General features: G+C 44.5%; 1 protein-coding gene across 10 annotated transcripts in view; it reads left to right on the plus strand.

Annotated features, from left to right (window-relative positions):
* The window catches only part of C15H12orf54 (chromosome 15 C12orf54 homolog), a 17,379-nt gene extending 8,590 nt beyond the window's left edge, over positions 1 to 8,789 (plus strand). For 5 of the 10 annotated variants that reach the window (XM_021183727.1, XM_021183729.1, XM_021183730.1 and 2 more), the window contains 7 exons: positions 617 to 649; positions 2,814 to 2,838; positions 5,199 to 5,250; positions 7,185 to 7,309; positions 7,849 to 8,037; positions 8,398 to 8,510; positions 8,742 to 8,768. In XM_021183727.1, the coding sequence (XP_021039386.1) occupies positions 617 to 649; positions 2,814 to 2,838; positions 5,199 to 5,250; positions 7,185 to 7,230 (156 nt within the window). In that variant the 3' untranslated portion in view covers positions 7,231 to 7,309; positions 7,849 to 8,037; positions 8,398 to 8,510; positions 8,742 to 8,768. Of the gene's footprint in view, positions 1 to 616; positions 650 to 2,813; positions 2,839 to 5,198; positions 5,251 to 5,564; positions 5,929 to 6,985; positions 7,310 to 7,848; positions 8,038 to 8,397; positions 8,511 to 8,741 lie in introns of those variants that run through there. The other 5 variants (XM_021183731.1, XM_021183728.2, XM_021183733.1 and 2 more) reach the window with 5 other exon arrangements.
* The last annotated feature ends 4,284 nt before the right edge of the window (positions 8,790 to 13,073 follow it).

Consider the following 13,073-nt stretch of genomic DNA (forward strand, 5'->3'; position numbering starts at 1 on the left):
CTCTCTCTGCCTGTGCTTATAGATCAAGATGTAAGCTCTTAGCTACTGCTCCAAAGCCATTCCTGCCTGCTGCCGGGCTCCCTACCATGATGGTCATGGACTCTAATCCTCTGAAACTTTAAGCCCCATACAAATTATTTCTCCTAAAAGTTGCCATGGTCATGGTGTCTTATCATGTCAAAGGCAGATTAACTAAGCCACTGTTCTGTTGATGGGCTTGGGGTACGGGACACAGCATCTTCCTGGTGTCTGCCACTGACCTCATGTGGTGATATGAGAACAGTCCCCATAGACTCATATATTTGAATGTTTGGTTCTCAGTTTCATTAACGTTCTCTACACAGCCCAGGTATTTTTTAAATAGATTAATAAAATTCAGTCACCACGTACAAAAATGGTAGCCTAGAGATCTATGTAGAGTTGAAGTCATTGGGAGGGTTATTACTGGGGCTAGAAAGCCCCAGCAAGTTGGAACTCACATTGCACACAGTGGAGCAATTAGGTTATAATCTAATATAAACTGGGAGGTTAGGTGACTTAATTTCCATCAAAGTTCCCTCTAATACAGGGATAGTTTGTAATGCTAATCTTTTTACTTTGTTTTTCCCCCTGTCAGGTGCTAATGGCCTTCAAAGGAATACAAAAGGAGGTGAGGTTAACTCTGACTCTCTAAATTCCCTGGATTTTAACATGCCTTTTTATCTCCATGCCCTGCTGAGATGTGAACTCTTTCCAAGGTTTTCATTTCAAAGAATATGACTGACTTGTTATCCCAAGCAACCAAGGCAAGAAGATGCCTAACAACCCCCCTTTAAGAAACTATAGTAAAATACTGGGGGAAAGATGAATTTATCAGAAATTCTCTCAATAGAAATTCTTGACCTGGTTCTATGAAAATGCTGATCAGAGACTACATGAAGAGACCCCCTCCAGGTCGTGTGACGCGTTGGGAGGCGGTGTGCCTATTAACTGCAGGAGGTGCAAAGTTTAGCCCAGGTTTAAACTTGTGTTCTTTACGCAGAGTTCAATTTGTTTTCTAAACACTGATCAAATGTTTAAACACTATACTGAAGCAAGCACCATACTGCTGGCCTTTCCCCAGAGCCTAGCTTGCTCAAAATGCTGATGTGCCTCAGACCCACCAAGTCCCCTGCTGTGCATCCCTGTCCCTCCTCCCATCTTCCTCTCTCCTTTTCCTTTTCTCTTCCTGTGTTTATTCCTAACCCTCTTCTTCCTCTGTGTGTGTATATGTGTGTGTGTGTGTATAATATATGCAATTACCTATTAAAAGACTTTGTATAAACTATAATCAGAAGAAAACACATTATTTTGAGTATCTATCGTATCATAAAACAAATATCATAAAACAAGAACAAACTTGTTTTGTTCCTCTGAAAAGAAGACATAATTTCATTAAAATTAGACTGTAAACATAATATGAGCCCCTGTGGTCTTAGGAATAATCTTGCTCGCCTCCTCGTTGGAGAGGAGTGATGGACAGGGGGGCTGAGAAGGGGCTAAAAATAAACTTCCTCTACATCACCATCAAGATTGCTCCAGTCCCTAGAACGGTGTCCCTTTCTGTGGTCCCAGTAGCCAGAGCACTGTCCTGCCGCAGTGTCTGGAACTTCCTCTCTCGAAAATCACACAGGCTTTGCCTTTGGCTGAAAAGTAACATGGGCTCTGGATGGAGATCAGAAATCTCACGGTCTCACCGGGTGCACCGCTGTTTCGTTTTGTCTCTGGGGTCAAGACACCTTCTCCCTATGTAGAATTTCAGTCTCCGGAGACCACGGTCTCCTGCAGACAGAACCCTTTTGCACAGAAGTGAGACTTGTGTGTGTCGGCTTGTAGCTTCTCCGGGTGTATATGAAGTTAACAGTCCATCTGCTCCCGCATCCCTTGCAGAAGGCCTCTCTGGTGCTTTCTCTTGCAGTCTCTTCCCTGATAGATCCTTCCTTTGGTTCAGACAAGATAACCCTAGCCGTGGTATAAGGGAATTCTTTTGAATGCAAATACTAAGATAAATCAAGCAAGGTGCTGAAGAGAGATTTCTGGGGTTAAGAACAGTTACTGCTCTCCGCGAAGTTCCCAGTGCCCACAGGGAGCTAACAAAGCTGTTAAATCCAGTTCCTGGGATACTGCGCCCTCTTCTGGCCTCCACAGGCACTGTGGGACACACCTATACATATTGAGAAAATACTCATACACATAAATAAAAATAAATATTATTTTAGAAAGAAATCAAGCAGTAGAGAGTATGAACGTTGGGAACTGGGACATTCCCTATTTCTTATTAGACAAAACTAAGACCCACACTAGAGCAACCATCTGGGTGCCTCGCATGAGCTCAGTAAGACCAAAACGGACCAGCAGCAGCTGTGTGCCCAGCAGTAAGTAGAAAGGACTTGCAAAAGGCCCTTTCCGAGTCTACAGAGAGTCACTGGAGACTCCATGAGGAAAGCTAAGGGAAAGAAGGAAAGTCGAAGCAGAAAAGCTGAAGAAAACTTAGCAAGCGCATCCAATGCGCTGCTAGTCTGTTTCGTAATGGGCGGTGTCTCCCGTATGTATTGAGCATCCACGGCCACGCGGTGCATGCAAGGCATTATTCTCTTAATCAGTCAGCTTTGAGAGATACATAAACAGCAGAAGCTCTGCTGCTAGGGAGTGGAGAACTTCATTCCCACATGTTTGCATTTCCCAAGTACACATCTGACATCCTCTACATCTGACCAATCTGCGGCCAGCACACCGAACATCCCAGGGTACCAACCTTTCAAGTCTCTGACCGCCGAATCCTCATTCTCTTTCAGCTTCAGGAAGATGCTCGGATTCGAGGTAAACAAGGAAAGATGCCAAGGTCTGCATATGGGAGTGAGGGATGGAATTTGAGGGTAAGGAGTTTACCCCAGAGTCTCATCTGACGATCTGCTGTCTGGACCACAGATGGACTCTGGCTCCCTTCCAGCCAGCTGAGCCTGGCTTTCCGTGAAGCCACCTTTCCACTCCATGCAGGCTGGTCACCTGTTATCTTGATTAACACTGTTGTCACGGCATGTGACACTTATCATAGACTAGTGGCTTATAAACAACAGAAATGTATTCCTTGTGGTTCTGGAAGCTGGAAAACCCCAGAACAACTTAATGTTCTTAATGGCTCTCAATTTTTTTTTTTTTTTTTGGCATAGTGGAAATGGGATAGACATTGTCTTTTATAAGGACATTAACCTCACTGATATGAGAACTCTGGCCTTCTGATCTAACCATCTTCCAAAGACCTTCTTCCAAAACCATCACGATAGGAATCTGGTTTCAATATATGATTATAGAGGGGCCACGTCCTTCTGTCTGTGGCCCTTGGACAGTGACGGAAGGATCTGGAAATGGAAGGAATAACCCTTGAGAGACTGAGAACTCTTAGTGCTCAGTCAGATGTAGCTCTTTCCAATAGAGGGCTCTCTCTCTCTCTCTCTCTCTCTCTCTCTCTCTCTCTGTGTGTGTGTGTGTGTGTGTGTGTGTGTGTGTGCGTGTGCGCGCGCGCGCGCACGCGCGCGCGCACACATTCCATCAGAGGCTACAAGAGGTCATCAGATCTGCTAAAACTGGCATTAGAGATAGCTGTGGGCCACCCACGTCGGGTACTGGGACTCTGGTCTTCTGAAAGAGCAGCGATTGCTTTTAACTGCTAAGTTATCATTCCAGTCTAAATTTTAGTTCCCAAAATATACAAGTATCTGGTGTTATCAACAAAGCCACACTTAGGGTTCCTTCCTCTACTCATCCAAGAAGAGAACCCACTAGTCGTGGTTCACTTAATCTCTGTACTTATTCCAACCACCCAGGTCTCTTGCTGAGATGCACAATCGTGTGCAGGACTCCGAGGGTGGGCTTGAGTTCTGAGGGTCCAGATCTGTTTCCCCTGGGATACCAAAGCTGCTGATCTGTCTGTCAGGATAAATTGAGATGAATTCAGGGACCTCCATACACCATGAAAGCACTGATAGGCAAAGGGGCAATAGCCTGAAGATTTGGAGTGGGGGGGGGGGTTCTCTCTACAAAATAGAACTCATAGAAGTTCAAATCCTGGGAATATTTAAATATGGTCTAGACAAGATTCCCTCTGATATTTCTTCAAGCCTGGTCCATCACGCCCACTCCAGAGCAAGGGACTATGGCCTGGTGGAATCCATTGTGAGATATCACTGAGGAATGTTTTCTTGGACAGAAGAGTGACCTCTAAGGTCAAAAGTCAAAGGACAACACTTAACCCCTACCTGAAGGATCTTCTCTAAGCCACCTTGATCTCCAAGAGGTCATTGTGAGCAGAGGAAATCTCTCTATGGATGCCCATGCTGTAAAACATTAGATCTGGGATATAATGGCAGCCACTGCTTCCCATTTCCTTAAAGAGAAAGGGTGATGGATTTTGAGTGATGGGAACGATTCAAAGCTGAGACTGTAGCTCAGTGGTTAAGACTTTTTACCTAGCATGCAGAAATCCCTGGGTTCAATATTTAGCATCAGGTAAAGCCTATAATTTAAGCACTCAGAAGGTAGAGGCAGGAGGACCAGGAGTCCAAGGCCATCCTAGGATATGACATACCCTGTCCCAAATAATATAAAACCCACAGAGAGTGGAGTGAATTCTGTCAGTAAAAGACTTGCCATGCAAGTATGAGATTAGGACCTGGGTTCAATTCCCAGAACCCACAGTGTGTGGTTGTATGTGCTTGTAACCTCGTTGATGGAGAGACAAAGATGGGTAGATCTTTGAGGCTTGCTGGCTGCTGGCCTCTCCTTACTTGATGAGTTCTGGGCCAGTAAGGGATCCTGTCTCAAAAAGCAGGGTTAGACAGTGCCTAAGACTGACCTCTGGTCTACACACACACACACACACACACACACACACACACACACCACTTCTTTCCCATAGCCAAAACAAATGCTGTAAGAAGGAACCAAAACTGTCCTCCCATGGCACCATGTAAGACTGAGGCAGTTGACTGACCAGCACTGGCTGAGCAGAGACTTCCAGTGCCGCAGCTACCTGGTGCCACATCCTACGCCCCTCTAACGGGTCAAAGTTACTATGCATGAGTCTGCTCCTCCGACTCTGGCTGCCTAGATCCTCAACTAGAAATGTGAGCTTGGCAGCTGGGGAGACAGTTCCCAATCCCTGTCACAATTTCCCTCCGCAGGCATGAGTACCCGTTCCGTGGCACTCGCCCCACCTGTCCCCCCCAAGACTGGGTAAGTATCCCTATTCTCATGGTCTGCAGAAGGGATAACATATACCTGGATATGGGTGTAGTGGCCAGCCATGGAGCAGGCTATGAGCCTGCCTTCCAGAGCCTATAGCTGTAATCCATGCTCTCCTGACAGCACGTGTCGGTCCTCCCTCGCTGTCAACTGAAGGTGAATGGCAAAGTTAAGGCTTCCTTCTCCATCCAGAGCCCCCATCAGAAATTCCTCTGGACCTCACCAGAACAGATTTTGGGGAAATTCTCCTCATTGAACTGGGGAGGAGCAGGCTTGAATTCTAAGGTTCTCTGTGTCTCTCATAGGACACCAAAGCCGATGATAAAGACAGTGAAACAGGAAAAGACAGTGAACCAGAAAGAAAAGCTATGAAGAACAATAGGGAATCAAGGGCTTCCTTAGCAGGTTATAAAGAAAATAATGGACACTTCAGAGTCCTGTGGCCCAACACTGGATACATTCCACAGAACAGACTGTGGGGGAGATCCACCCACCATGCTAGGGACTTCATCCAAACATCAAGAATGACTTCCAACCATGACAGCTGGAAGGGTTTTAGGGAGTAAGAAAGACTATATAGCATCATACTTCACATGAATTTAGAGGCTTTAAAAATATATATTTGACATGTTTCAGGCATGTCCCTGCCTAAACCAAGAAGTGGAAAAGGTGAGCCCCCCTGGAACCATGTCTGAACATAATTTGTTCCTCTCAGAGCTCTGGCCTCACGAAATAAAGCCATTCCAACTACCATTTATTCACTGGGGCTCTGTGCAAGTGCTAAGCCAGGCAAGTGCTCTACCACTGAGCTTCTATGCTCAGCTCTCTCTTGGGATTGTTCCTTTTGAGACATGGTCTTACAAAGTTGCCCAGGCTGACCTCAAACTCATTCCGTTGCCGGGGCAGGCCTTGAACTTGGAATCCTCCTGCCTCAGCCTTCCACGTGGCTGGAATGACAGCCTCACAACCATGACCATCAAGAGCATATCTTTTAAACAGATTGGTAACTATGCTTTAACTATGATTGGTCCTAAACATGTAAGGAACACTGATACGCAATGTTATTACAGAAACTCTTAAGTTTAATTATCATACATCTTTGCTATAGGGATCAATTTTGGTTGGCCAAACTCCTCTAAGTCTATCATCTAATCTCACTAGTCCTCTGAAGCAAGCCAGAGACATTTTCCTGATGAACATTTGCTTCTGATGAGTTCTCCCTCTTAATCCTAACACCCAACAAGGGTTGTTTTTTTGTTTGTTTGTTTGTTTGTTTGTTTTCATCATGGGATTGGAATCTCAGAGTCAGTGATGCCTGTTTCTGCTGGTGCCAAGGTCCACAGACAGTAGAGACTGTGACTGAGGCACAAAGAGTTGTGTCCCCTGGTTCCTCCCGCTCCGGAACCCCCGCGGGGTTGGACCCGCCGCCCCGGAGCCTGCGCGCCGCGCACCGACCTCCCCCGGCCCCCGACATCCCCGGAGGGGAGAGGGAGGGGGAAGAGGGGGCGACGACGCGGGGGACGACGGGGCCCCGCGGGGAGAGGGGAGGGCGGGCCCGGGCGGAAAGGAAGGGGGGTCTCCCCGGACGTGGGAGAGGGCGGCGGCGCCTCGTCCAGCCGCGGCGCGCGCCCAGCCCGACAGACCCAGCCCTTAGAGCCAATCCTTATCCCGAAGTTATGGAACCGGCTTGCCGACTTCCCTTACCTACATTGTTCCAACATGCCAGCCCTCTTGTTTGATGCAGAAGCTTCAAGCCTCCATCTCTCTCTACACACATCCCCAAATAAGAATCACAGCTCAAATTCTGGAGAGAAGTCATCGGAAGTCCATTCCTACACCCCAAGGATGCAACCCCGTGACCAACCAGCCTTCTACACTAGACTTTAAACTTTGTCACCAAGGAATGTCTCCTGTGTTTCTTCCAGGTATCTACTCAAATACCCTTCCACCTTCGCTGTCTACCCTTCCTGACTATCCTATGTATAGCCGGAACCCAGACTTCCCCGGGCACTCTTGGTGCGACATGGCAGAGGACTGTCTTGGCAAGCAGGTGTAGTCCAGAGCTAAGGGATGAAGGTTGAAAAGCAGACGGGTGAGGGCAGGGCCATCCCATGTTCTTGTGATCTCTGTGGTCATGACGAAGAGCTAGAGAGAATGTGCCAGGCATAGATGGTTCTGTATGGGAAAGAGTATTCAAGAATCAGAGAAAAATTGGACGTAAAGAAATGGTATGGTGAAAAGGTTCAAACACTAACAAATACAGAGTCCATAGTTTCTTTACAGAAGGCATTTTAGAAACTCCCATTATTTGGGGAGTTTGGTTCAGTATCAAAAGTCAAACACTAGGTAGACATGCACAGTGGGCTCTATTTTAACACAACTGACAATCCACACAACATATAACAACTCCCTCTCTAATCTTTCTCCCACCCCCTTATGATCTGTTCCAAGCACACAGTAAGGTGGCCTTGCTCAGGCACCGTCTGTAGTAAGAGCTCGCTCCCCTTAGGTGTCTGGATGGAAGCCTGAAGCTGGTCACATCACCAGGAGCACCCCTTCCATGGCACTGACCAGTGAATTATCTTTCAGGGCCCGGCTCAGTCGCCTGATACTCGAAGGCAGTGAGACAAAGGCAGTGAGACAGACACCATCATTACCAGAATCTACCAGCAGCAACTGTGAACTTGGACATCACTTGAAAGCCAGGCACATCCTAACTGCCAAGCAAAGAATCCAGCAGCTAAACAATGGAGGAAATAAATGTGATGTAAAACAAAGGTCTGCTTGGTCCTCCCTGGGTTGTGGGATGTGACAGCAGAGCCTGTAAGTCATGGCTCTGTGCACTAGGGGGAAACCCGAGACATAGCCTGTAAGCTCACTCGTCTCTTATTCATCTTTGTGAGGTTCAGTGACCTCTTGTGTGGAAGTAAATGGGCGTCAGGAGTGAGGGATGAAGGAAACCTACATGTCTAACACACCATGTCCTGAATAGTCTCGAGCTACCGTTCCAACATAGTCACCCCACCCGTGGGAGGACCACCTAGTGCAACAGAATTCTGTACACTGTTTAGAATTTTGTAAATATAGATACATATGTCATATGTCAGGAAAGACAGCTTTTATTTCTTCTCTAAACAGACCTTGAACAAATAAACACAGGATATTAAATAACTCTGAGGCATAGCATGTAATCCTATGGAGTAAGAATATGTCACACAGCCAATGCAACTATAAGTCACTAGAGCGATATAGTAAGTTCTTAACTTGTTCGCTTCCTTGTATTCTGGCCTGGTACTAGTTTAAGGGCAGATTTTAACTCATTAATTAACTGTTCGTTAAAATAGAATTAGTAAGGGAAGTTGCATAACAGTCAATGGTAATTACTGGGATTTTGCCGAAAACAAACACCGGATGCAGAATTTCTGTTTTCATATTAATTTAACAGTATTTAAGATATGCTCTGATCCTATTTCTAAAAGCAGAAAGTCAAAGGACAACCTAAGAAGGAGGAGGAGGAGGAAGAGAAGGAAGAAGAAGGAAGAAGAAAAGAAGGAAGGAAGCAGCAGTGGGTAGAGGGGAGAAAGAGACTGCCATGGGGTGACGTGATAAAAGTACCTGATATGCATATACAAACGCCGTAATAAAACTCATTGTCAAGTGACTACAGATGCTAACGACGATTTTAAAGGGTTGTCTGCCTCAAAGGTCTAAATAAAACTACAGCCTTTCTCTGCAGTAAGAGAACAGCAGTGTTTCTATTGCACTTTAAAATATAAAATATTCCTGAAAATAGAATCAAACAACCAAAAAAAAAAAAAAGAAGAAGAAGAAATTACAGTAGCCTATACCTGATTCGTATTAGAGTTAGACTCTGGTTTGTTTAAGAGAGAGCAGAATAGAGGGTTTCTCTAGAGACCTGGAATCTAAAAATATAGGAAAAAGAAAATATGAAAATATAATAGCCAAAAGTAAGCAGACTGGGAGCAAGAAGAAAAGAAGCTGAGAAAACTGTCAGTAAAATACAATACGCAATGATGAAAATCTCTTAGAAAACAATGAAGTTTAAAGGCTCAGAATAGAATATGGGACAGAAAAATGCAATTTCATATAAAAAAGATAAACAGGAGCTGAGAAGGATAGAAAGAGAGATAATAGATAAATAGATAATAGATATAATAGATGATAGATAGATTAGATAATAGATGATTGATAGATAATAGATAGATAGATGGATAGATAAATAGACAGACAGGTAATAGATAAATAGATAATAGACAGATAATAGATGATAGATAGATAGATAGATAGATAGATAGATAGATAGATAGATAGATAGATAGATAGATGATAGATAGATAATAGATAGACAGAAAATAGGTAGATTAGATAATATAGATAGACAGACAGATAATAGACAGAGTAGACAGACAGATAATAGGTAGAATGTAGATAGATAGATAGACAGATGATGGATAAATAGATAATAGACAGATAATAGATGATAGATAGATAATAGATAGACAGAAAATAGGTAGATTAGATAATAGACAGAATAGACAGATAATAGAATGTAGATAGATAGACAGAAAATAGATAGATTAGATAATATATAGACAGAGTAGACAGACAGATAATAGATAGAATGTAGATAGATAGATAGATAGATAGATAGATAGATAGATAGATAGAAACAAAATGAGGAACCTGTCTGGTGATACTGAGGTCATAGGAAATGACTACTGCCCATAGGACTAGAGGAACCACACTGACAGCTAGACATGTTGACACTCACTTAAAAGATGGCTTTATTTCTCTGTCTGTCTCTCTCCCCTCTCTCCCTCCCACCCACCCCCGTGTGTGGGGGGGGGTGTGGTGTGTACTGGTGGCCACAGTAGCTAGAAGACGGGTACCAGACAATGCTGCCACTGGAGTTACAGGAAGGCATGAGCCACCTAGTGTGCATGCTGGGTACTGAACTCCCATCCTCTAAAAGAGCTGCACACTCTTAGCTGCTGTGCTAGCCATCTCTCTAGGCCTGGACATTCAGATATCCATCTGTGATGCTATCCTGAAAGTCTGGAGATCTGTGGAGCTGGGACTCTTTCTCGAAGTTGTTGTTTCAGAAAGACTAGTGATGACCGTGCTGAGTGGCATGCCCAGGGTGGGGATTCTACACAGGAAGCTTCGCGGTAACTGCGTGTCTAATACAGCGGGGAAAACTGAGGGGGGGGGTGAGCTTTCATTTGTAGTTTATGCTGGGGAATTAAGTAGCCATAGGCCTGCCTTGAGGGAGTCATCTCAAGTCTGAAAATCTGTTTCCCATCAAAGAATAAGTTGGTCATTTTTTTTTTAAAACTAGTGAAAGTAAATGCAAATTATAACTCTACACTTAATTAAAGAAAGCATACATCAAGTGTTTTGAGGAGCATGTGGGGAGAACTCCCTGGCCTCCATCAGTCAGGAGTGATCTGGTTAGGCAGGATATCTCTCCCCCTTCCTAGGTGTCCATTCACTGCAGTAGGTTGCAGGAGGTGTCACAACGGTTCTTCCGGGCTACATGGTCAGTGACTACGTGGGAGGGAATAGCCTAAAGGACAGGCTATCTTGGCTTTAAAAAAAACATTGCATGTTGAGGAAAAATAAATGCACCAATAATTTTATGAAACGTTGAACCACGTTAACTGCAGTAAGGACTGGTTTGGAAGGATACACCAGCCATCTGGTGACATTGCTGTATGAATGTTATGGGAGAAACTGGCTACTTCCTTATTGGATTTAAAGCACACTACACATGAAAAAAAAGCACATACTGGTAACTACAGATCTGGCCACAGACCCAAGGTTGGGGAGCTCACAGGCCCCAGGGCTGAATCTACGGCTGCTATTTTGGTAAATGGACTAGTATCAGACTTCTCTCTAAATTCATATCTCTTTCGCTATAGATCCATGCATCTCTTAGACCCCATCAGTAAAGTTCCTTTGTACATTTAACAGGATGGCTAACACAAGCTCACAACTGGTTAAAGGGCAGAAAATAAGTAGCCCTGGAGTCCTAAGCTGTAAATGGGACATAGGCTATCACACCCCACCCCCAAGCTAAGGTAACATCTCTGAAGAGGGGACAGAAAGATTGTAAGAGGCAGAGGAGAGGGTAGGGGGCACTGAAGAAAACCAGTGTTTTCTGGACATGATGGGACCACCACACTGTCAAACTTAGCATCTGTGGCTGCCTGCACAAGACCCTCAAAGGATCAAACCAGGCAACATTCCAGCATGGAAGGGAGATGGGCTCACATGCCCCTCCCATAACTGGGGATCTGTGAACAGTGATGACTTCTGGGGAAGAGAGAGTCAGTCTTCCTTAAGGATGTGTGTGGTGGGGCTGGAGAGATGGCTCAGTTGTTAAGAGCACCTACTGCTCTTCCAGAGGTCCTGAGTTCCAGCTACCACATGGTGGCTCACAACCATCTGTAATGGGGTCTGATGCTCTCTTCTAGTGTGTCTGAAGAGAGCAATGGTGGTATACTCATGGATAAAATAAGTAAATTTTTTTTCGTATTGCAAAATGTACAGCATTTATTCACATACAGACAAAAAGGCACAAATTCTACTAAATAGTTCAACAAAAAAATACAACTGTCTTCAACTAGTTTTATAAATACTTTCAAAAAGGGGGTAGAAATAAATACAGGATTGGGCCGTGTAATATAAAATAGTCATCTCTACATAGACTTTGTTTAACTTCTGATTTTAACTCTTCATGAACCTTTTTTTTTTTCAATTTTAGTTGAATGGACACCAAGCTAGGCACATAGTGAAAACTCCTCTGTACAAGGTTACAAATGTAATGACAAGTCTGTCCATTTTAAAATAATTAAGATTTGTACATAACACATAAAACCCTTCATTTAAAAAATAAGTAAATCTTAAAAAAATAAAAGGGGCATGTGTGGCACCTGACAGTTGACCACACTCTACTGGATGGCCAGGGGTATATGGACATTGCAAACAGATGGGTTATTTATTTAAAGGACACAAAATTAGGAGGCCAGGGTACAGGAGTAGACCTAGGAGGAGTTTTGAAGAAGTAGAGTTGAAAATGATTGAAACACATTGTATGAAATTGTCAAAAGAATTAATTTAAAAACATTTTAGAGCTTCCTGCTTAGTTCTGTCTCTGTTCTGACCTCAAGTGTGCATTATCCTGGGTATCCAATCTACACTATGCATGGCCGTCTGCGGCTTTGCTGACCTCTACAGCGGTTGATTAAGCAAAGCAGAACGAATGGACAAACCATGCCTGATACCATCAAACAGCCAATGCCTGTGGGCACTGCCCTGACACACTACAGCAAAGCTGCACCTGGAGGTGAAGAGAATCCCAGCTCCTAAAGTGTGGTAGAGTGCCTCTTCAGCCATGGTGCCAAGTATCATGGAAGACAAATTAGCAGAAGTCATCAAGACCCAGGAAAGCAAGGAACAGAAGTGACTCAAAATGTGTGGCCTCTTGCAGATCACCAAGCCCCACAACCTTGAGCTACACAGCTCCTGCCCCATCCTCCTGTTAAAGGTTCCTCAGAGATGACTGTGGTCCAGCAGGTCCAGCACCCCCAGCTCTGCACACCCTATGAGGAGGGTATCCAGTATAGCAATGGCATGAGTATGGATGACGTCAAAACCTTTGTTTCTGCATGTAGACCTGCTGTGTTTATTGCAGTTGTAGAAGATAAAGTTGGTGATAAGATCAACCCCCAGCAGTATTTGATGATAGACTGAGAAAGATCCTGAGGAGGTTCACCATGGAACTAGCAAAG

This window comes from Mus caroli, chromosome 15, assembly GCF_900094665.2.
Source record: "Mus caroli chromosome 15, CAROLI_EIJ_v1.1, whole genome shotgun sequence".
In the NCBI taxonomy this organism is placed as follows: domain Eukaryota; kingdom Metazoa; phylum Chordata; class Mammalia; order Rodentia; family Muridae; genus Mus; species Mus caroli.